The sequence below is a fragment of the Chrysochloris asiatica genome, unplaced genomic scaffold (assembly GCF_000296735.1).
Source record: "Chrysochloris asiatica unplaced genomic scaffold, ChrAsi1.0 scaffold00094, whole genome shotgun sequence".
Lineage (NCBI taxonomy): Eukaryota > Metazoa > Chordata > Mammalia > Afrosoricida > Chrysochloridae > Chrysochloris > Chrysochloris asiatica.
This window is the reverse complement of record NW_006408612.1, coordinates 3693550-3715802: the sequence shown is the minus strand read 5'-3', so window position 1 is coordinate 3715802 and position 22253 is coordinate 3693550. Positions and strand designations below refer to the sequence as shown.

Here is a 22253-nt window from a genome sequence, read left to right as displayed (position 1 = left end):
CCCCCCCCGACCACCACTTCCCTTTACTGGTAGACCAACGTGGTCATGATCAATGTACTTTTACAGACTACTATAGGATATTAAATATGCAGGCAGTCCAGCCAACTAGGAAACCAACTTAGCTTTGGTAGCAGGAGAACAACTCTGAAGCACAGATCATACAGGTCATTTAAAGAATTGTGCACTTTCTCATTGGTAGGCCCAGTATTCTGAATGCTTGTCTTAAACAGCTAGTGCTGCTATAACAGAAAAACCACACGCAAATAACCTCACAAGCAGCAATGCATTTTCTCACAGCTTTGGTGGTGGTGGTGTGCTGTCGAGTCGGTTCTGACTCACAGCGACCCTGTATAGGGTTTCTGAAGCTGGAAAGCTTTATGATTTTTCTGTGGCTTTGAAATGCTGACCTTGCCATTAGCCCCCCACTGTATATCCAAAGGCACCACCAGAGTTCATTAGAGCTCAGGAGGCCAGCAGTCTGAATTCAAGATGCTGGTTTAAAGAGAAGGCTTTCTCTCCCGGTTGGCTCTGAAGGTCTGTCCTGGACTCTTCAGACCTTCTGCTCCAGGGAGACCTTCATGTGGAATCTCTCTTCTCCTAACTCTGCTTCCCTTGCTTGCTTGTTTAATCTCTTATTCTCTCTCAAAAGAGAGGGATTTAGAACACACCCTACACTAATTCTGTCTCATTAACATAACAAAGACAGTATATTCCCAAGTGGGATTATTGTTGTTGTTAAGTACTTTTGAGTCGGTTCTAACCCATAGTGACCCTGTATAGGGTTTCCAAGGAGCAGCAAGTGAGCTTGAACTGCCCACCTTGCAGTTCAAACCGATTTTGTAACACATTAACTCATTTGTAGCACATTAACTCACAACACCATACCAGGGGTCATTAATGGGATTATAATCACAGTTAATTGTTGCTAATTGTCACTGGTCTGAACACCTGACCTTGTTGTTAGCAGTCCAGTGCTTATCCTATAGGGAGTACTACACCAGACCTTCATTCAAATCACAGGCATAGAGGTTAGTTAAGATTTATAACATATTTTCAAGGGACACAATTCAGTCTATAACAATGCACGGCTCATTATGGCTTAGTTTTTGTCACACCTATATAAATCTGCTCCCTGACCCCCCACCCCCGCCACCCACGTGCGAAGTAAAATGTTCTCCTGTATAAGCCAAAATTGTGTAAAGTGTAGCAATTACCATTAATTTATATGGTAAAAAACTTTGAGTGTTCCCAGAACCCAAAAAATAATCTACCAAATCATAGCAAATAACACATAAAACTTAAAATGACATTAACATACAGTGTCTATGGACACAGTTCAAAGCTAGGTGGTGTGATACTGAGATGCTGAATACAGTTCTGGGAGGAGCTTCGCAGCTCCGCTCTGGCTGCTCCAGGGGGCTGCTGTCTCTTAATGGCTCACTGCAAAACATATACTGAATACTAGTTTCACTTTGCACCTTTTTCGTAAAAGTGAACATTCTTTTCAGATTCCTTACTGTTAGTAAAAACAGGTACTAATGTGGGTCTTTAGAATTCTGGTGTGGCACTGTAGGATAAGTACTAGAATGCTAACCACAGGTTTGTGGTTCAAACCCACCAGTCACTCCTTGGGAACCCTATACAGGGTCGCTATGAGACAACTGATTCAATAGTACTTATACACACACACACACACAAATGTAGGTCTTTCCTAAAAGCAAGTGGTACAAAACAAACTTTGAAAAGTGAAAGATACCTGTCTATTGGAAGGCTCAGATACAAGGCAGATTTTATGTGAGGATCAGCCTTGTTCTGAATGGTTCTCATAGAACACGTGACACCCCAGTATAGAAATCTGTGGAGGCATTTTCTGTTTCTTCTAAAGACTGGAGGGTTCTGAGGGGCATTTATAAGGGGCGTGGGTCAGCTATACCAATTCCAACAGGATCAGGAACTCCCTTGCCTTCACCAGATTTCAAATGCCAGGTGTGCAATCATGTGAGTTAATACAGCAGTGTTTTCTAGTTTTCTGAACCAACTACAATTTACAAGTCAACACAAAGTCTTTTTTGAAGAGTGTTCATATGTACTGGACTTCCCAAGAATGCAGCTTCCAAATAAAATCAATCAAAAGCAGATACTTTTTGCTGTATTCATACCTTTACTAAGATTCTTGGAGAATGTAATCCACAGTACTGCTGACAGTCCTGAAGCTTCTATTCAAGCCAGTATCATCAGACTCATTTGTAGCTGGGCATCCTATTGACCCACAGGTGCAAGTATCTAAGAGCACTGCAGGATCTCTGCTGGCATGACCATGCCTGAGCGTTTACACTTCTGTAATGCGTACTTTGCTTATTTTCCCTTGATAAAACAGTGAGAGTATTATTTGACTTACAAAACAATGTGTAGGTAGGTTGTGTTACCTCTGAATTTCAATTTGGAAATGGAGTAGGAAGGTTAACACACTTATTTTAGAAAAAGCACAGGGCGCACCCTCTGATAGCTCGGCTGGGAGAGCAGAGGACTGTAAACAGAGTGTGACAGGCTTGAAGATTTATCTCACAGCATTGTTTACCAAGGAAGTTTTGCAAATGAGAAACTTACAACTTGAACTTTGTTGAATTTGAGGGAGGCTATGTGAGAGTCCTGGTGTGGCGCTGTAGAATAAGCAGAAGGCTTTTAGCCACAAAGTCAGTGGTTCAAACACACCAGCGGCTTCTCAGAAACACTATGCAGGGTTGCTATGAACTGACTCGAAGGCCATTGAACAACAACAGCATGTGAAAAACCAGAAAAATAGTTGCCTTGGTGAGCAAACACTCTATATTTGGAATTACAAACTTAAAATACAAACAAAACAAGTAAAAAGACAAAACAAAATAACCCTCTCCCGAGTTGGAGACTATGTTGAGAACCTTTAAATGTCTGGTCTTGTTATGTCATCAATAAAACAAGATGCTGTAAGTTGTGCCATTATTTTACTCTACTGTGAGCTGAAAACCATTTGATGAAGCTCAAAAGGAAAATCAGCTGTTTGTTTTTTCTTCTAAAACAAGATGGTTGGAGGTGGGAATTAATAATAACAAACTGTAATTGTAGTCATGCAATGGAATGTACTGCTGTGTAATCAAAGCAAGGAGTTTTCACTAAGGGTGGCGCTTTCCAATACTACTGTGTCTCAACATACTTCTAAAACTGACATGTGAACCGGGTGAATATGGATGGCCATCATCTACTTAGATGGCAACCTTCTGAGACACCACATGGGAGACATGATCCAAGAAGACACACTGATAGAAAATAATTTGACACAGTCAAATATCACCTAAATTTGAACTCAGGCATTTTATGTAAGGGATTATTTTGGTGCATTAAAAAGTACTTCAAAATAGATTCCCAAACATTTAAGTCCTGATTACATAACACTGAGCATTCCTAATGCATGAAAACATTCTGAAATAACCAGATCTTAGCATCAGGTTTTCAACACTATTTAAAACTTAAATGCTTAAAATAAAACTTCTCAAATTTAACTATATTTCAATTGCATTAGGCTAACTTTCTTTTTAAAGATTATATATGGTATTCTCTTTTGTAGCATTTTCTATATAGGATATAAGAATTATTTTTTGAAGTGTCTTTTTTCATTATCTTTTTCTATAGTCAACAGCAGTGGATTAAGTTTTATGAGGTCATCAATGTTAATCAAGGACTCCTGGTGTGGCACTGTAGGATAAGCACTGGAATGTTAATCACAAGGTCAGCAGTTCAAATCCATCAGTTGCTCCTCTGAAAACCCTATTCAGGGTCACTCTGAATAAGAGCTGACTCAAGGGGCTCTGGTAGCATGGTTATGAATCAGGCTGCTAACCTCAGGGTCAGCAGTTTGAAACTACCAGCTGCTCCGCGGGAGAAAGATGAGGCTTTCTGCTCCTGTAAAGATTTACAGCCTGGGAAACCCTGTGCAGGGTCGCTATGGGTCGTAACCGACTCGACGGCACTTAACAACAACGTCAATCAAGAACAGTAGTTTTGCTACTTAGAAAAAAATGTTTTAAGTTTATATAAATAAAATTCTAATCATTGAGAAAAATAGAAATTATACTGCCAGAATATTCTGATGACCACTTATTTCATAACTAAAATGAGAAGACAAATATCCATATCTGTAACATTCAAAAAAAGTATTAACATTACCCTATTAATTTCATCTCTCAAAATCCTTAACGATTAACTTTTTACTTTGTAAAGCTTAGTACTGCTTTATAATTATAATTTAGTAGAATTTAATATTAGGAAAAACTATTTCAAAGACCTTATTTCATGACCATGGGTTTGAAGCAACGATTTTCAGAGATAATGTTTTTATGGAGAGTACTGATTTTTCTATATGTTCAAAAGGCAATTCTAAATAGTGAAATTGAATAAGGTCTACAAATCTGTTGTTAGGTGCCTTTGAATTGGTACCGACTCATAGTGACTCTGTGCACAACTGAACAAAACATACACAGTCTCATGCCTTCCTTGTAATCGGTGCTAAGCCTGAGCCCACTGCTGCTGCCACAGTGCAAATCCATCTCATTGGGGGTCTTCCTCTTTTTCTCTGACTCTCCACTTTACCAAACATGATAGCCTTCTCTAGGGACTGGTCCCTCCTGATAATATGTCCAAAGTATGAGAGACGAAGTTTGGCTATCCGGGATTTCAAGGAGCACTCTGGGTGTACTTCTTCAAACACAGATTGGTTTGTTCTTTTGGCAGTCTACAGGCTGGTTAAGTCTAAGTCTATTGTATCAGTATCAAGTTCCTGGTTTTGATGTTGTACTATGTTGTTGTTAATTGCCATCAAGTTGTTTCTGACTCACAGTGACCCTGTACAGGGATTCTGAGGAGTGGCTGGTGAGTCTAAACCACTGACCTTGTGGTCCAGTGCTTATCCTGTACCGTGACACCAATATGATAGCACACACAACATCACCACTGAGGGAGGCTAAGTGAGCAGTACACAGAACTCTCTGTACTATTTTCCCAACGTCCTGTGAGTCTATAATTAACTCAAAATTAAAAGTGATAAAGAAAAAGCAATCCTAACATAAGGGGTACATTATAGGATGGGTAGATCACATCTAAAATACATTTCTGAAAGCTTAAACATTCTACTCTTTATTTAAGAGAGACCTGTTTCTTTTTAAGCACAATTTTCTCTTTTCAATTCAATGGCTAACGTCCATTAACTCAAAGATTTCCAAAGCAGAAACAAAATTATTTGAAATTGAAGGAATTGTGTAAATTAAGTTTATTTAAGTCAAAGTCTCAATTTTATTATGAAACATCATAACATTAGGAATGATATAAACGTATGTAAAATTTTTTTTGTTTTAGAAATGAGCATCTTCATTTATGAGGTGAGCTAGAGATGCCTTCTTGAAATGATGACAAAACTTAATTTCTATATTTTTGACAAATATTATATAGGATGAGGACAAATATCCTTGTAGTATCCAATTTTTCTTAACTTCATTAGAAATAGAACAAATTTATTTCACCAAATGGGTTTCTTTCAATTTAATATCATTTAATACTGTTATTCAATTTATTACTATCTAATCAATGTGGCCTGGGAAGTATTTGAGAACTTTTCATCAGCTATGACTTTCTAAACTCACTTTTATCCTTGACAGATACTCCAAAGTTTTGAGAATGTTTTAGATTCACACCTATTCTGCCATCTCTTAGGTAAAATATTACTTTTTAAGCATAATTTGCTCTCTATTATACATATTTGAAGGTTCCAGTTAGCAATAAACACACACACACCAAAAAGCAACATCTTTCTTCTGGTTTATCTGGAAACAATTTAGAGGGAAAAGATTACATTGAATGGTTTGTTCCAAAGTCAATAGAAGGTCAATACTTTGCTTCACTCTCATTTGTAAACTCAGAACCAAACATCTAATCATCTCACCAGCAAAAGAAACAGAACAGAAACAAATGGGATCTCAGACGGTGAAAATATCAGTTATCCTGTGAAAGGTGTGAGGTCCAGGCATCACCATCACGTTTAATTAAAATGGAACCGCTCCTGTGAAACAATGGCAAAACACATTCCCAAATGTAATTCCTTTTCATTTTTCTTAAATTGGCAGCTTTCTCCCATCCTGTTCAGCGATTGTGAACATTGCATCCATTCCCAATGAACCAGGAGGGCAAATTAATAAGGCAACTCTGGACTGTGTGATCTCACACATGGAAACTTGGTTTCTCCTAGTCAACAGCAGCGTTTTCATTAATCTAGTTTGTTCCTGTACTCACATGGGGATCAGATCAATCCAATCATTTTAAAGCATTAAAAAGGAACAATTTTTATATATTCACCATTTTGGCAAATTATTTCTTCCCAAGGTTGCATTCTCACCCTCAGTGGAAGGCACAGATAAGATCTGGAAATGAAGACGGTTTGTGAAATAAAGTTGTTTTGCATTGCAAAGACAACCGCATGCTGCCATTACATGATCTAAGTTCTCATAATACCTTGATATTGGATGCTTCATCCTTATGCTGAGAATTTCCATGGCTGTGCGTTTCAGTCACAATTTTAAACCTTTCAAAATGTAGTTGCTCTCTTTGATATGAATGTACCATGTTCTCTGATGTAGGCTCATAGGTCCAACTAACTGAAAGCCTCAATTTGTGGGAAGAAGAAAAGCGAGGCTGGAGACACAGCACAGACGGTGTTTACGCCACTGAAGTCCTTTTGAAATGGAAAGGCTCGGCATGAAGAAGCCAACAGTTATGCCGCTGCCTCGCCAATTCCAGTGAGAAGCTCATCTTCAATGTAGTGTTCAACGTAGGTGGCAAATCTGTAATTTTCCCCTTTTTTGAAACTATTTTTTCTTCTTTTATTTTTGAAATTCTCATCTAAGCGACAGCTTCTTGTACTATAGTGACTCCTGCTGGGAGAGGTAAGTTGAAGTAGCTGAAGGTCTCTTACAGATATATCAACTCCCGGCCAGTAAAAAAGATGTCCTAAACGCAGGAGATGGAGTTAAACTGTTCCCCTACCTTGGACGCAATGGCTTCTTTCATCACTAAGAACAAACCCCTAGGTTTTACAATTGAGACTGAGAAACTAGTACAGTAGTTGTACAATTTTTGATCTACAGCATCACGACGTGAAGCTGCAACAATTAGATGTAAAGGGTCCATTCATGAGGAATAACATCACTTTGACCCTTTGTGCTAGCTCCTACTGCTAATCTTTCCATAAGCGTGAACTTACTTTCAATTTGAAGAAGATGAAAAAGTCTTTTGCAAAACCCCAATACTGTTTTCTGATCTATGTACCTGAATGTAGAAACGTAGTCTTACCTCGTTTTTTTCCACTACAAGCCAAGCTACTTGTAATCCTTCCAAACCTTTAAAGGGGACCTCCCTTGTTAGCATCTCCCAGAGAACCTGGAACAAAAAGAAAGTGGAATTTTTATTCTTGTACTTTATATTTTTGATATACTACTGAAATTTTAGCTAACATTTAACTGCATCCAATTAACCAAATGCAACCAACCTCATCTGAAGAAACTTGGGCAAAACATACATATTCATGTATAGGGCTCCTTCCATATATTATAGACTTTTAATGTATCTTCTTATAAATTAAAAAAAAAAACTGGTTTAGAAATAATGATAACTAGAGTCAGACTTAAACCAATGGACCTGAATGATTTACAATTCTCAAATATTCACAAATTAGATTTTGCATTTTGCTAGTTGAAATCTTTCTACTCTAAATCTCTGATGAATTTCTCTATAACAACTAGCTATCTTAATATATTTTTTAAAGGTTCAGTAAATGGTCCCATCAAAAAACCTGAGCCTAAGATCCAAATCGTGCATTGAGTCACTGAACCCACAAAGGTAGATACTTGCAAGTGTAATGTTGAGATTTGGTGTTTTGGAGAAATCTCTGTCAAACTGAGTTTGTCATTTTCATCTATCTGGTTTAGTACATTCTGAAATTTAATAAGCATTTTATGTAGGAATATGCTGATTGTACAAGTATATCTTCAACCCTCTGCAATCCTTGGAATCAGCATGATTAATACGAATGGACTGTAATGACAAAATAAAGCCATGATATTGGAGATGCTGAGAACAGTCACCAACTCTGGCTTCTATGAAAACACTGAGAATGGAAATTTGTACACTCAGCTCCAAATGGCTGTCAAAAACTTGAGTCTACCAATACTCTGTGAAATGCGAGTCATTCGAGTTCTATCAATAGTAATTGTAATAGTAACAACTATCATTTATTGAGTACTTATTATGTTCCAGGCGCCTATTAAATCCTTTGCCTTTGTTATCATGACTAATATCAACCTCACCAGGTAGATATGATCTTCATTTTATGGATGAGGAAACTAAATTTTAAGGACGTTAAATATATTGCCCAAAGACAGTCATCAAGAGGCAGAGCCCCAAACAAATTTGCTCTCTCACTTGGAATGTCAAGCTCTTATCCACGTGTTAACTCTAGAGGAGTTATCAGATTCAGTCATGTATCAAAAAGTAAGTGGCATGAGACAGGAAGGTAGAGGATGAAGAAGAATGCAATGCACCATATTTTAGACATGGGGCCATGGCAGAAACAGAAACAAAATAAGAACTCAGCAGATTAGATTTAGATTTCCCTTGTTCTGAAAATGAGCAAAAGTCTCTTTCTAAACAAGAATAGACAGAGGATATACAATCTGTTGGGTCAAACTCTATAGACCTCTAACTCCATTGCTACTACAGCAATTCCTGGGTTTCTAATAAGATCTGTTCCTAATTCTGTCTTTTATTCTTTAATCGGAAATTGTAGGTGAGACAGAACAGGTGCCTACAGTTTTTATTTACCCTTAGTTTCATGTAAGAAGAGGCTCGATGATTTCTATGATTCAAAACTGCATCATTGATTTCAGTGACTTAAAAACTGCATCTGAAGCAAGTTAAGCTGATTGTGATGAAGAATTTGTTGCAAGTAGGGGTAAGGGCTGGTTGAATTGTCTAAAGTAAGAGCTGGTGTGGCGTTGTGGGTTAATGCGCCAGACTGCAAAGCTGTTTGAACTGCAAGGTCGGCGGTTCAAGCTCACCAGCTGCTCTTTGAAAACCCTATACAGGGTTGCTATGGGTCGGAACCGACTCGACAGCACTTCACAACAACAACAAAGGGCAAATAGGAGTTGTCCATAAATCGGACATTCCGTAACCCAGGCACTGCCTGTTATTACCTCAGCCAATGCTCAGTCTTATTTGAGCCACAGCATGTTAAATGAATTCTGGCTAATACTGAGGACAATTTAGCAGGAAAATCAGGGAAATTGGCAGATGCTGCTCAAACTGGGAGAAAAAAAAAATCACGACCTCTTTGGGCTTTTAATCAAGTGTGTAAGGTACTTCTTTAGAAAAGCTACTGAATAATTCTATTGGAGTCACAGAAGTGATTAGGAAAAGGTAAGGGGTATCCCAGAGGGGACAATTTTAGCTAACTATAAGTGAGGGGAAGTAAGAGCCAGAACAGATGCAGTCCCCCTAACACACCACAATGGCCTGCACAGGGGAGGGGAGAGGGACGGCCAGAGAGCTGAGCAGGAAATGAAGCCCCTCAATTTGATGCAATTACGACTCTACTGATCCTGGGGTTGAGGAGGGGAAAGGCTATAAAGAGCAAAAAAAGATTAATTTGGCATTCCTAAGGAGAATGGGAATAGTGAAATCAGCCTCTAATAAATCAACTGCTCCAACCCCAAAGCATCCAGAGGAGCAGTCTTGTGCCTCCTCCTCCTCTCTTAGTCTAACCTCCATACACAAAGACAGGGTGGGTTTTATGAGGTAAAATGCAAAGCCAAGAGTTGGGGAAAAGCACCGAAAAGATTTCTGTGATTCTTTATTCCAAAATACTCAGTTGGAAAATGTTCAAAATCTAAGCTTAGGGTTATAGATCTCAAAGAGTTCTCATCTTAGAAAAACAAGACAGTTCACTTTGCTCCCTGTCTGTGGTTGAGGGAGTCACTTGATGTGTCCAATTGTCAGCGGTGGCATCGTTAACGACTGTGAGCTTGGACCTCAAGGAGATCCATAGTTTACTTCCAGTATCATGATTTCCTATTCATTTACCAGCTTCACTAATAGATCAAAAAGTAGGTGGTGTGAGACAAGACAATAGCTTCTTCTATACTAAAGAAAGTGACATTTGGCACACAAAAAAGTTAAGCAATTGTGTTCAGGAAGTCACTTGGAGGTCTAAAATTATATTCAACTCTGCCTGAAAATAGCAGGCCAAACATTATTGTGATCTTTCACCTTAAAAATAGTTTCCAGCTCACTTTATCCGAGAAGCCTTCACATTCAAACTGCGCTCCCAAGGAAAATTCCTGTTTCCCATTTACAGAATAGAAACTTGGACTACACTGGGTATTTTACTTGCCTTTTCTTTTACAAACAATGGAAAGTCATTACCTGAGTCCTGGGGGTTCTGGAACTCAGCTCAGAGACTAGTGAGGCAGCCGGGCTGTCTCTTTAAGCTACTGTATATTCAAAGCTGCTGTTGGCTGAGAAGCTTCCAAAAGGTAATTCTTTCAGCATTGTCATTAGGAGAGCTTTGTTTTTAAAGGGTAGCTGGACCTTCTGTTCTTAGAAGGATTATTTTTTCATTGATTTTTGCTTTACTTCAGTCTTACCATTATTGTGGACGACATACTAAATACTGCTGGTTTGGGGATAAAATCTCCTTTCTTACAAAATGGGGAGAGAAACCATTGCCTGCCTAGCAAAGTTTACCAGCTTAAAGCCAGGATCACAAGATCCAGTCCTGGCATTTGCAGAGCATTGTTTATTTTAAGGCTGGCTGAGGCTAGTTACTCTTGCCATGTGTTAAGATGCAGCATAAGTTTATCAAGCCACGAAGGTGAGTGCTTTTCAGAGTAATGGAACTTCAGTTCTTATAGCAAATCTGAAAAAAATACAAGGACCCAAAGCAAAAAACATAACTGAGTTTTGAAGGGTGGATGTAAAAACAGACAACTCTGGTTTTTTTTCTTATGATCCTTATTCATTTCTGTGTGTGGCTGCCATGGGGATGGAGCTCCAGTGAGCAGAGCAGACTCTTAAAGTGCCCTCGAGTCGGTTCTGACTCATAATGAGCCTGCCTGCGGTTTCTGAGGAATGGCTGGTGGGTTTGAACTGCCGACCTTGTGACTCAAAGTCCAGTGCTGATACTACAGCGCCACATCAGGAGTCCTTAATGAATATGAAGGTAATTAAACAAATGATTCGACTCACAATCAGTGACTCTCATCACCTTTTTAGAGAGGTCAACAAAAACTCTAATAACCAGACTGCTTTCCTAGAGAGCTATCATTTTCAGAGGTCATGGGTCACAGGTTTTTAATAACTAACGTGACCCAATCTTCACACCTGGCCTGGCCTGCTCCTTTATGTCCTGTCTACTTTGAGCACAGGACACACTCTTCAGTTTTCAAAACTCTGTGATTATTAACAAAAAGGCTGTGGAAAGTATGTATGCCTTATACTTTTCCCTTCACTAACGGTGTTTCTTTAATGCAGAATGGGAAGGGGTCAGAATGAAATTAAGTCCTGAATTCTTGCTTATAATTAAATTAGCATATGGACGCTTCTCCGAATGGGCTGCTGCGGAAGTCAGAAGTCACTGTCTGGGTTTAGTCAGCACTCTGAGTGACACTCTCTCTTCAAGACAGCGAAGTAACAGATGCTGTTTTAAAGTAAACAGCTTCACTGGAAAGGCACTTTGGTTTCCACAGGTTAAGAGAAGACTCTAGCATGAACATCGAATTAATATTCATGAGCATGTGACTGGGACAAACAGACATTATCGACTGTGTAAATACTAGAAATGTTCGGTGACTGTCTATAAAGCTTGTTTCAATAAGTTAAAATTACTTAATACAATGATTGGTAGAGTATGTGTTAAATCTCCTAAAATAAATAAGTACAACAAAACAAAGGTAGACTCAGCAAACCAAGTAGACAGAAAACTTAATGAGCAGAGTAATAAAAGTAGTGCACAGTCATATGAAAGAAAAGCTTAAAGAAAACCCCCCAAAAAAACCCCCAGCATTTGCCACTTCGGAAGAAATAATTACACTGAAGAGCGAAATTACGTGTAAGAAGGAGGATCTATTTGGACGGAGTGAAAAAAAAAAAAAAAGGTTAAGAAGATATAGGAAAAGACCCTAAGCCTATAAACAGAAGCTTCTTAACATCTTTCACAGTTCACATGAAAAAGAATTCATTCTTGGTTACTGCCACTAAAATTCTACTTCAGCTAAAAAAAAACTCATGGATTCAGTTTATACTCAAATTTTTGGCACCTGTGAGGCTTTGACAGGTGGTAGGGTGAAGTTAGTTTTCATAAATGAATGAATACTAAGAGCAAAGTTCACCCTATACATAACTCAAAGATGTATCTTAGGATCAAAATTTTCTGGGAGAGAATTTAAAAAGTAAAAGCCCTTCACATGGACCCTGTACAGAGGAGCCTCAAAAGCCTTCTTATTCAGCAAGCTTTGCCTGAGTTTCCGCAAAGTAGAAGCAGGCCACACCCCTAAGGAAATCCCCTTTCAGCTGATTGGCCGCTTACAGCAGATCTCATCATGAGGGATGATTCCATCTTAACTGCCTAATCACTGGGAATCCTAGCTCAGTCAAGTTGACATACAACCTTAACTATCACAATCTACCCCTTGTCAACCTGAAACCTGTACATATCTGTTTAAACCATATATAATCTCAAAATAAAGACAATTAAAAAGTCATAAGAAAAAAAAATTCAAATTCAAATAAATGTGAAAAATAACTTTAAAATGATAATCATCCCAGCAAACAACAGGTCTGAGAGCTTTAGGATATGTCAGTGTGAGAAAAAGGACTTGAGGGAGTGATGTTTGCTGGAGCTGATGGCTGTTTTCCAGCTTTGATGGTCATTTTGGGAATGAAATGGTAAATAGAAACAGGACCAAGTCTACAGCATACCAACCTGAACATGCTCAATTGGGTTAGACCTAGTTAGTACTTGGATGGGAGAAAGGAGAGAGCCCAGAAAGAGATCTACACACATATATATGATTTTCAGCAACGTACCATTCAATGGGGGAAAGAATGATTTTTACAATACAAGGCCACATTAAAATAAATGAAAAAAGAACTTCCGCTCCTATCTTATACTACACGGTGCTACATGCCATTCGGTTGGTTCTAATTCACAGCAACCCTGTATAGAGGGGTGGGAACATCTGGCCCATAGGCCATGTAAGTCCCATGAAATCATTTAGTCTGGCCCTACCAAGGCAATCTCAGTTCCAGCCATCACATTAGAGATGGGTTAATTAAATGTTTGACCAAATATAGCAGGCTGATATTTAAGTTGATAATTTTGTATGGCCCGTGAATGGTGTTGTAAATAAAAAAAGGTTTCCCACCCGTGCTGTATAGTGTTTCCGAGGATGTCAATCTATATAGAAAGGCTCATCTTTAGCCTGTGGAGCAGCTAGTGGATTTGAACTGCTGACCCTGACATTAGCAGCCTAACACATAACCTACTACACTACCAGTCCCCCAAATGTTATCCAATAATGGAGTACATACCTAAATGCAAGAAGTGAAACCTATAAATTCTAGAAGAAAACATAAGAGTGACAAAGGGTTTGGCAAAGATTTCTTATGACACATAATACACGAGTTATAAAAGAAACCAAGCAAATGAACAGTAACTACTAACGGCAGGGAAAACAAAACACTTGACAAGATAGAAAACACAATCTTATTGCTCTGTGAACAATGTTTATATGGTTACTATAATGGAGACACAGTATATGAACTAAAACTGTCAGAAAATAATATTGAGAATATAGGAAAAGAAAGTAAAGACTAAAAACCTCATTAAAGTAGAATGTGAACAAATAATGCCCAAATCTAATAAACTAGTAAGTAACAACCGAAGCTTATGGTTTAAAGATCGAGGTATAAATAACCTTCGTAGCAGAAAGATTTGAATGTAGGTGCCTCTGGAGAGAGGGGATAGGGAATGGATATTGTGGAACAAGGATGCTACTTTTGTCCTGAATTTTACAGAATCTTTTACGTTTTCAACTACTATCCTTATTATTAACTTACAAATAAATTTAGATAAAAAATAATAATGAAGGAACATAACTTTGTAAGAAAAAATACTGTCACAAATTGCAACAAAAGCCCCCATTCTCAGAATCCCCTGCAAGTGGTTTACATGATAGCTGTAATGTAGTAACTTTGATATAGAAGGTAAGTTTTAGAATCTAGTCTATTGTAGAACTTAAGTGTTTTTCCTTCTTTGAATGAGTCTGTAATAGTTTATAGCCTCCACTCTTAGGAACAAACAAAATGAAGGGAAATTAGATTCTTTGGCCTGACACCACTGTTGTCTTCCAATCTATGAAATTCTAGCCGTTAGCCAAAAACATACATATCTCATTGCTGAAATAATTTTTCAATAGCCAACAAAATCTCCATTATATTAATTTGTTGTACATAAGATGGTATGATTCAGAAAGAGTGAGCCAGTTCAAACAAGCCTAAAATTTTAGTCATGCAGCCAGCAGTAAATACCTAGAGACTGACTAACTGAATGTACCATGGACTGCCAGAAGAACGGACAAATCTTTCTTGGAAGGAAGTACAACCAGAATGTTCCTTAGAAGTGAGGATTGCGAGACTTTGGCGCATGCGTTTGGTCATCAAGAGTAGCCAGTCCTTGGAGAAGGACATCATGCTTGGTAAAGTAGAGGATTAGTGAAAAAGAGAAAGATCTTTACTGAGATCAACTGATAACAGTCGCCTCAACAGTGGGCTCAAACACAACAATAGTTGTGAGGATGGCGTAGGACTAGGCAGTGTTTCAATCTGTTGTTCGGAAGGTAGCTTAGAGCCAAAACCAACTCCGTAGACCTAATAATGCCCATAATTAGCTGTAAAGAAAAAGAAATGTGTTTGACAACTTTGGTCACCTCTTGTGCTTCAATCAGAAAACACAAAAGTTCAGGAAGAAGGGATGCAATGACTGGGACCCAAGTTAGTTTCTTTTCCCGTTACTATGACGATTGCCTTTTCAGAAGTAATAGAGTAAATACAGAGGACATTGGTTGGGAGATGAGATAAACAGACAGGAAATTTCAGGTACAGTTTTGGAGTTTTTAAAGACTATACAGCATTTTGGGGCATAAACACCCTATCCCTCAGAAAGACAACAAATTATTATTCTGTTCTTGAAACTACCTTGCTTGGTGCTCTTCTAATGTTCTACAACTACTAGTTGTTTCAAGGAATTTCTGACTCATGGAGACCCCACGTAGTAGAGGAGAAGTATGCTCCATAGGGTTTTCGATTGCCAGGTTTTTTTGGAAGTAGATGCCAGCCTTTCTTCTGAGGTCCTCTGGTGGACTCGAACCTCCAACTTCTCGGTGACCATGTTTACCATTGATACCACCCAGGGACTTCTATTCTTATGTAATGCCTGAGATTCATGTTTTAGAGAGTCACTATTTCTGTATAGCGCTTGTTCAAGTTTGGGAAAGGCCATGTACTCTCCACAAACTCACTAATCATAGTTTAATAGCTAGCTGACATTAAAAAATCTCCTGGTAGCTAACTTATTTGGTAGATCTGTTTGAGCCATTCATTACAATGAAGTGCTGTTCCAAATGACCCATATTCCCACTGAATTCCAGGGACCTTCTCCACTCAGATTTCTACCCAGGAAAGCATTCTCCACAGAAGTGTGTTACGGCCACACTACTGCAGGTGTCTACCTAATCTGTTTATTGGAAGTGGCATGGGCTGCTTCTCAACACAGGACTATGGATCTCAAATCCCCCCCAAAAAGTGATCAGAGTAAATATTTCAGCAATTTTTATTCAATTAGCAACATTTTAGAAATTAGAAAGTGCTCTCCCTTTTGTCTTTGTTCTTGGCATTCCACCAGAAACAACATCAGAGTCTTAAATAAACCTGTGTTAAATTATAAACCGATGCAGCTATGTGTAGCTTGGCTTTTTCTTTTAAGCAACAAGAAATGCAAAATGAACTCACCACCCCATAGGAATATGTGTCGCAGGTTTCCGATACAGGGAGGCTCTGGATTACTTCTGGAGCCATCCATGGAAAAGTCCCAACCAAGGACATGTGTGTTGTGTGATTGTGAAACCGAGAGGCGCCAAAATCGCAGATCTGGGAAAGTGAAACAGGTATCATTAGCTATTTAGTAACTAATAAAAAAAAGTGTCAGTCACAAGAATATGCATCTAAGAGTACCAAATACATATTTTTTAAATGAAAAGAAATAACCCTACCTTTAATACTCCATCACCAGCTATAACAACTAAAAAGAAAAGAAAAAAAAAAGATGCATTATGACAATCATCTAACTTATTAGAAATGTCTTATCCTAAAAAACCAACCAAGTAACCTAAAGCATCCAAACTGTACCTATTCACTCCTAAGTTCAGTTTTGCATAATGAATGATAGACTAGAAAGCATTTATTGCATTGAGGATTTTGCAAAAGGGAGCTGACACTAAAAAACAAAGGAATACTAAATTCCCTGAGGTGCTGATTTTAAAAGGCTTTCAAGGCATTCCTTTAATCCAAAGGTAGTGCTGTCCAGTCATCAAAAGGCACAGGTTAGCAGAAGTTATGAGAACCAAATTTCCCCCTGGGTTCTGCTACTGGCTGACAGTGTGATACTGAGGATTGCATTCACGCTACTACTATCTCATGACAATTGCTTTTGATGGTATCTGTGATTTTCCATAGTTATTTTGAGGGCAAAGACAAAATGTATTCATTCACTAGGTCACACAGTCATCCACTTAACAAGTGTTTACCAATCACCTACTATGTGCAAGGTCACGTTCTAAACTGTGCGAGAAAAACGCGGGAGACCGGTACTGTCCTGCTCTCATGGAGCGTATAGTCTTACAGGAGACTGTATAACGAGGTGGGATCAACTCTCTAAGGATTGCAGTGGCGTGCTTTAGAACACGGCAGGGATACCTACGGCAGTCTAAGAAGGGCGGAGTGTTTCCTGGCGGAAATGATGCTCATGCTAGTACCTGAAGAACAAACAGGTATAACGCAGAAAGAAGAGAGCTGGCGGAGGAAAGCCATTTTCTAGGTAGAAGAGAGGGTCTGTGCAAGAAGTCAGGACCAAAAACCAGAGGGAACAGAAGCAAAAATACTGTTGAATGATTATGCACGAAGGAGACTGTAATCATTGCTATGAAATGTTGAGCGTTAAACTGATGTTCTCCCATGTAAACTATCACTCACTTCACAATAAAAACTAAAAAAAAGTCAAGAGCATAGGAAGAGGCAAGAAGCATCTTTGTGAGAAATGGAAAAGCAGAGGATTTTAAGTGGAGAGAAGTGGTCAAATTTGCATAAGAAGACGATATTAGAGAGGAATACAATTGCAAGCAAGAAGAGTCCTATGCAGGTTGTTCAGTCTAAGAAAGAGGTACAGATGCTATAAGGCTATGGCAAAGGACAAGAGGGAAGTGGACTTAGCGAAAACATCTTAGGAGGCAGAAAAACCTCCCCCCAAACTCAGTCACAGAGGCAATTCTGACTGACAGTGACCCTGCATATGGTTTCTAAGAATTCTTTGGTGTAGACTGTTAGGGTCACACATCTTCACAGTCCTGAGTAGGAGCAAGTACGGCTGGTCATCTTCTTCCACGGTCACACTACCCAGCTAAGGATTGTACTATTAGCATGTGCCCATTTTAACTGCAGTGAGCTAAAGATTAGGTGAAAATGAACAGTTGTCTTCCTTTATAAGAATCACTTAGAAAGATTGAAAATAATTAAATTTAAAAAGTAGCAGGCTTCAATGTTTCTTTTAGTTAGTGCTGGACAACTGGATTTTCCTACTGCCTTTCTCCATTAATTTTCAAAAGATGTCATGGAATACTTCTGCATTCTCCTGCTTGAAGGCAATGTCTAATCCTGCAAGTTGATTTAAAATGCTCATTGTCTACATGGTAAAATATATGCTCATAAGTATTTTTACAAAGTACAGAAAAAGACAAAGAAGAACAAGGAAGCCTTTGCCTTCGAGATTCCTAAACATGCAGCCACTTCTGGATGCTTCTCCAGAAAATGTGGGCACGGGTGACACACAGAAAAATTTACACCAAATAATTCACAAGTAACAAGAATAAAATGCCTGTTACAGATACAGAGAACCATCTAAAAATAAAATAAAAATACATGGCTACACACTTTGATCCATCCAGTTATACTTCTTTTAGAAAGTGAGTCTAGAGAGGTAATTCAGGATGTGTTGAAAAGTATTAATCCTAACAATTTAAAAATATCCATAAGGTGACATAATGAAATACTATGCATCCTTTTCAAATTATGTAGCGAATTTTGATATTGACCGAAGGAAGACTTTCATGGTATCAGTAATGAGCCAAAACAGAAAGTTATAAAAGCTATGCAGTCTGATTTTTATTGATATGAATGCATGCATTTGTAATAAAATAGGAAAAAGAAAAATGCATGTCTACGTTACCATTTCTTGACTTGAGATCTCGGTGGATGACCTTGACGGGTGCTTCCATGTGTAAGTAGTGCATTCCTTTTCATTCAGGGGGAAAGAGGAGCCCATTAGTATTATTCTTCAACACTGCAGTCCTGCTACTTTTCTAATTGAAACATCACTATCATCTTTCAAGTGTTTGTAAAGAATTCCATAGGAGAAACTAAATTCATGCACTTTTAGTCTTCTGTGATTCATAAAACACAGGCAGAATATTTCTACCATAACATACCAAGTAAAATGAATGTGCTTTAATTTGATTGTGGGAAAAGCCAGCTTCTAACAATACCTAATAAGGACGACTTGATTTTCTGGAGTCTGCAATGACAATAGTTACTGAGCTGGAAGAAGCAAGTGCTCCATGCTCCATGACTAAGAGGTTCGTCTACCAACTGCCTTCTATATCAGCTGGACTTTTGACCAAGGTTGTCAGTTTCTATCTGGCTAACTGCAGTTACTTGGTGCAGTTTAGTTTACTTTCTCAGTCTTGGGAGTCTTGGTGAGGCAGGGATGGAGAATTAGGAGGATTCACTTGTTATAGTTGGTAAAGAAGTTTATAATCTTTGGGTAAATAATATATATTTTTTTGATTTTGAAGTTTTACTTATTATCTAGTAAACAAATATATTTACAAAATATCTTATTTTTTTTTATAAGGATAAATCTTTGAGGTAATCTATATTTAAATCCCTCCAAAATTCTCTCCAACACAAGTAAATTGGAAATCTAGTTACTTCAATAAATTATTACATGCCGCTGAGTCGGTTCCAATTCATGGTGTCCCTGTATAGCATTTCCAAGGAGCGACAGGTGGATTTGAACCACTGACTTTGTGGTTAGCAGGCCAGTGCTTATCCTACAGCGTCACACTGTTGTTGTGTGCCATCAAGTCAGTTCTGACTCAGAGTGACCCTGTATAGTGACCCTGTATACTGTTTCTGAAGGCAGCTGGTAGGTTTGAACTACAGCACCACATATATAACCTAAGTATGAACCCTAGTGGTGCTAGAGGATAAGCACTGGACTGCTAAGCACAAGGTTGGTAATTTATACCCACCAGCCACTTCACGGGAGAAAGACAAGGCTCTCTGTTCCCATACAGATTTATAGCCTCAGAAATCCTAAATAGGGTCGCTCTGAGTCAGAATGACTTTGTGCCAGTAAGTTTTGTTTTTTTTCCCCTGAATTTGTGTCCTTTGAACAAAAAAACTACATATTAAGAGACACATATAGGCATACCTTGTTTATTGTGCTCTGAAAATAAAGCGTTTCTTTCTTTTTTTTAAATAGCAAATTGAAGGTTTGGGGCAACTCTACATTGACAAGTCTATTGGTACGATTTTTCCAACAGCTCACTTTGTAGCTCAGTTACATATTTTGGTAATTCTTGAAATATTTTAAGGTTTCCATAATGCCATTGTGCAACCTAATGGACAATATAGTATAAACATAACTTTTATAAGTACTGGGGAAACCAGTGAGCTGGAACCCAACCCACAATATCTCCAATGTTTGTTTGAAAGGTATGCCGGCATTTCATGTTTATTTTCAGAGTGATGTTCAATTCTTTGAATTGTCTCCATCTTAGAAGAAAAAGTATTTTTTTCTATTGAAGTATCTCCTTTCCCTTTATTACTCAAGTTACCTTTTCTAAATAATAAGTAAAATCTCAAAATCCAGTAAGTTCCTCATATTAATATACTATTTATATAAACATAACTTATTAATGAGGTTTTGGTTCCATTTTTCATATAGAAAATTAGACTTTATCCATGGGAGAAAGATGAGGCTTTCTGCTCCCGTAAAGATTTACAGCCTTGGAAACCCTGTACAGGGTCGCTATGGTTCGGAACCGATTCGATGGCGCTTAACAACAACAACAAAGCTAACTTAAATATATATATATATATATTTTTTTTTTAAGGAGTTCTGGTAGCATAGCGGTTACGAATCGGGCTTGTAACTTCAGGATCAGCAGTTTGAAACTACCAGCTGTTCCACGGGAAAAAGATGAGGCTTTCTGCTCCCATAAAGATTTACAAACACGGAAACCCTGTACAGGGTTGCTATGAGTCAGAACCGACTCCACAGCACATAACAACAGAAACAACATTATTTTTTTAGATTCCTGGTATGGCGCCGTAGGATCAGTACTGGCCTGTGAGCCACAAGGTGAGCAGTTCAAATCCACTACTCCTCCTCAGAAACCCTATATATGGTCACTATTAGTTGGAACTGGCTTGACAGCACTTAACAACAACAACAATTATTATTTTACTATTCTGATGTTTATATGCTGATGAATCATGAAAGAACAAAACAAAAATTTTTTAAATCATAAAGATAACACTATAAAGAGTTAGATTAATAAAAATATTAGTAATTTAAATGATATTAAGCAAGATGTAATTAGAAGAAAGAAACTCTCTTTTCCCATGTGAAGTTCTACATCAACCAAACAGAAATTTAACTGCTATAACTTGGGTATTGACTGGGCAAATCTGCTTCAAAAGACCTCTTTAAAGTGTTAAAGGGCAAAGATGTCACCTTGAGGATGAAGGTGCACCTGACCCAAGCCTGACTCAAGCCTGATCCAAGCCATGGTATTTTTGATTGCCTCGTATGCATGTGAAAGCTGAACAATGGATACGGAAGACTGAGAAGAACTGATGTTTTGGGATTATGGTGCTGGCAAAGAATACTGAATATACCATAGACTGCCAGAAGAATGATCAAATCTGTCTCGGAAGAAGTACAACCAGAATGTTCCTTAAAAGTGAGGATGGCAAGACTTCAGCTCATGTACTTTGGACATGCTATCTGGTGGGACCAACCAATGCAGCACGACATCATGCTTGGTAAAGTAGAGGGTGAGTGAAAAGAGGACGACCCCAAGGAGATGGACCCTCGGTGGCTGCAATAGGGACTCACACGTACTCGGGATTATGAGGGAGGCACAGGACTGGACAGTGTTTTGTTTGTTGTGCATGGGGTCACTCGGAGTCAGAGCACCTAACACCACCCCCGATTTGGGTAGCTCTTAGTAATCTTTATGACTGAATTTCAGTTATCTGTTACTTGCTTTCAAATCAATTTCTGAATAAATTTTTGGATCGAATCTTTTAAATTCATATCAAAGGTATAGAAACATTTTTTTACAGTTGTTGATAAGAAAAGATTTCAAAAAGCAAAACTCTGTTAAGTACATAATCTTCAAATACATTTTTTTCATTCATGATATATATTATGATATAAGTATTATATTTGTGTATTATGTATAGTACACACTTACCGGCTGCTCCTTGGAAACCCTACACAGGGTCACTAAATGTCAGAAGCAAATCAAGGGCACTTAACAACAATAACAATAGCAACTCATGACAGATATTATGATTGTTGTTGTTTTTGATAAGTGCCCTCGAGTTGGTTCCAACTCATAGCATTTCCGAGGAATGGCTAGTGAGCTTGAACCACTGACCTTGTTGTTCAAACCGATTTTACAGTTCAGCACATTAACCCACAGTGCCACACCAGGTCTATACTTGTGTACAATGTATAATAGAAATTTAAAGAGTAGTATATCTAAACATAAGGA

At 38.3% G+C, this 22253-nt stretch overlaps 1 protein-coding gene across 2 annotated transcripts in view; it reads right to left on the bottom strand.

The window, feature by feature from the left end:
* Positions 1-22253, bottom strand: part of LOC102842505 (mitogen-activated protein kinase kinase kinase MLT-like) — a 244632-nt gene that overhangs the window by 97455 nt on the left and 124924 nt on the right. For both annotated transcript variants that reach the window (XM_006866647.1, XM_006866648.1), the window contains exons 5-8: positions 18632-18697; positions 16404-16432; positions 16144-16281; positions 7372-7458 (exon numbers count right to left, since the gene is read on the bottom strand). In XM_006866647.1, coding sequence (XP_006866709.1) covers positions 7372-7458; positions 16144-16281; positions 16404-16432; positions 18632-18697 — 320 coding nt within the window. The remainder of the gene's footprint in view (positions 1-7371; positions 7459-16143; positions 16282-16403; positions 16433-18631; positions 18698-22253) is intronic.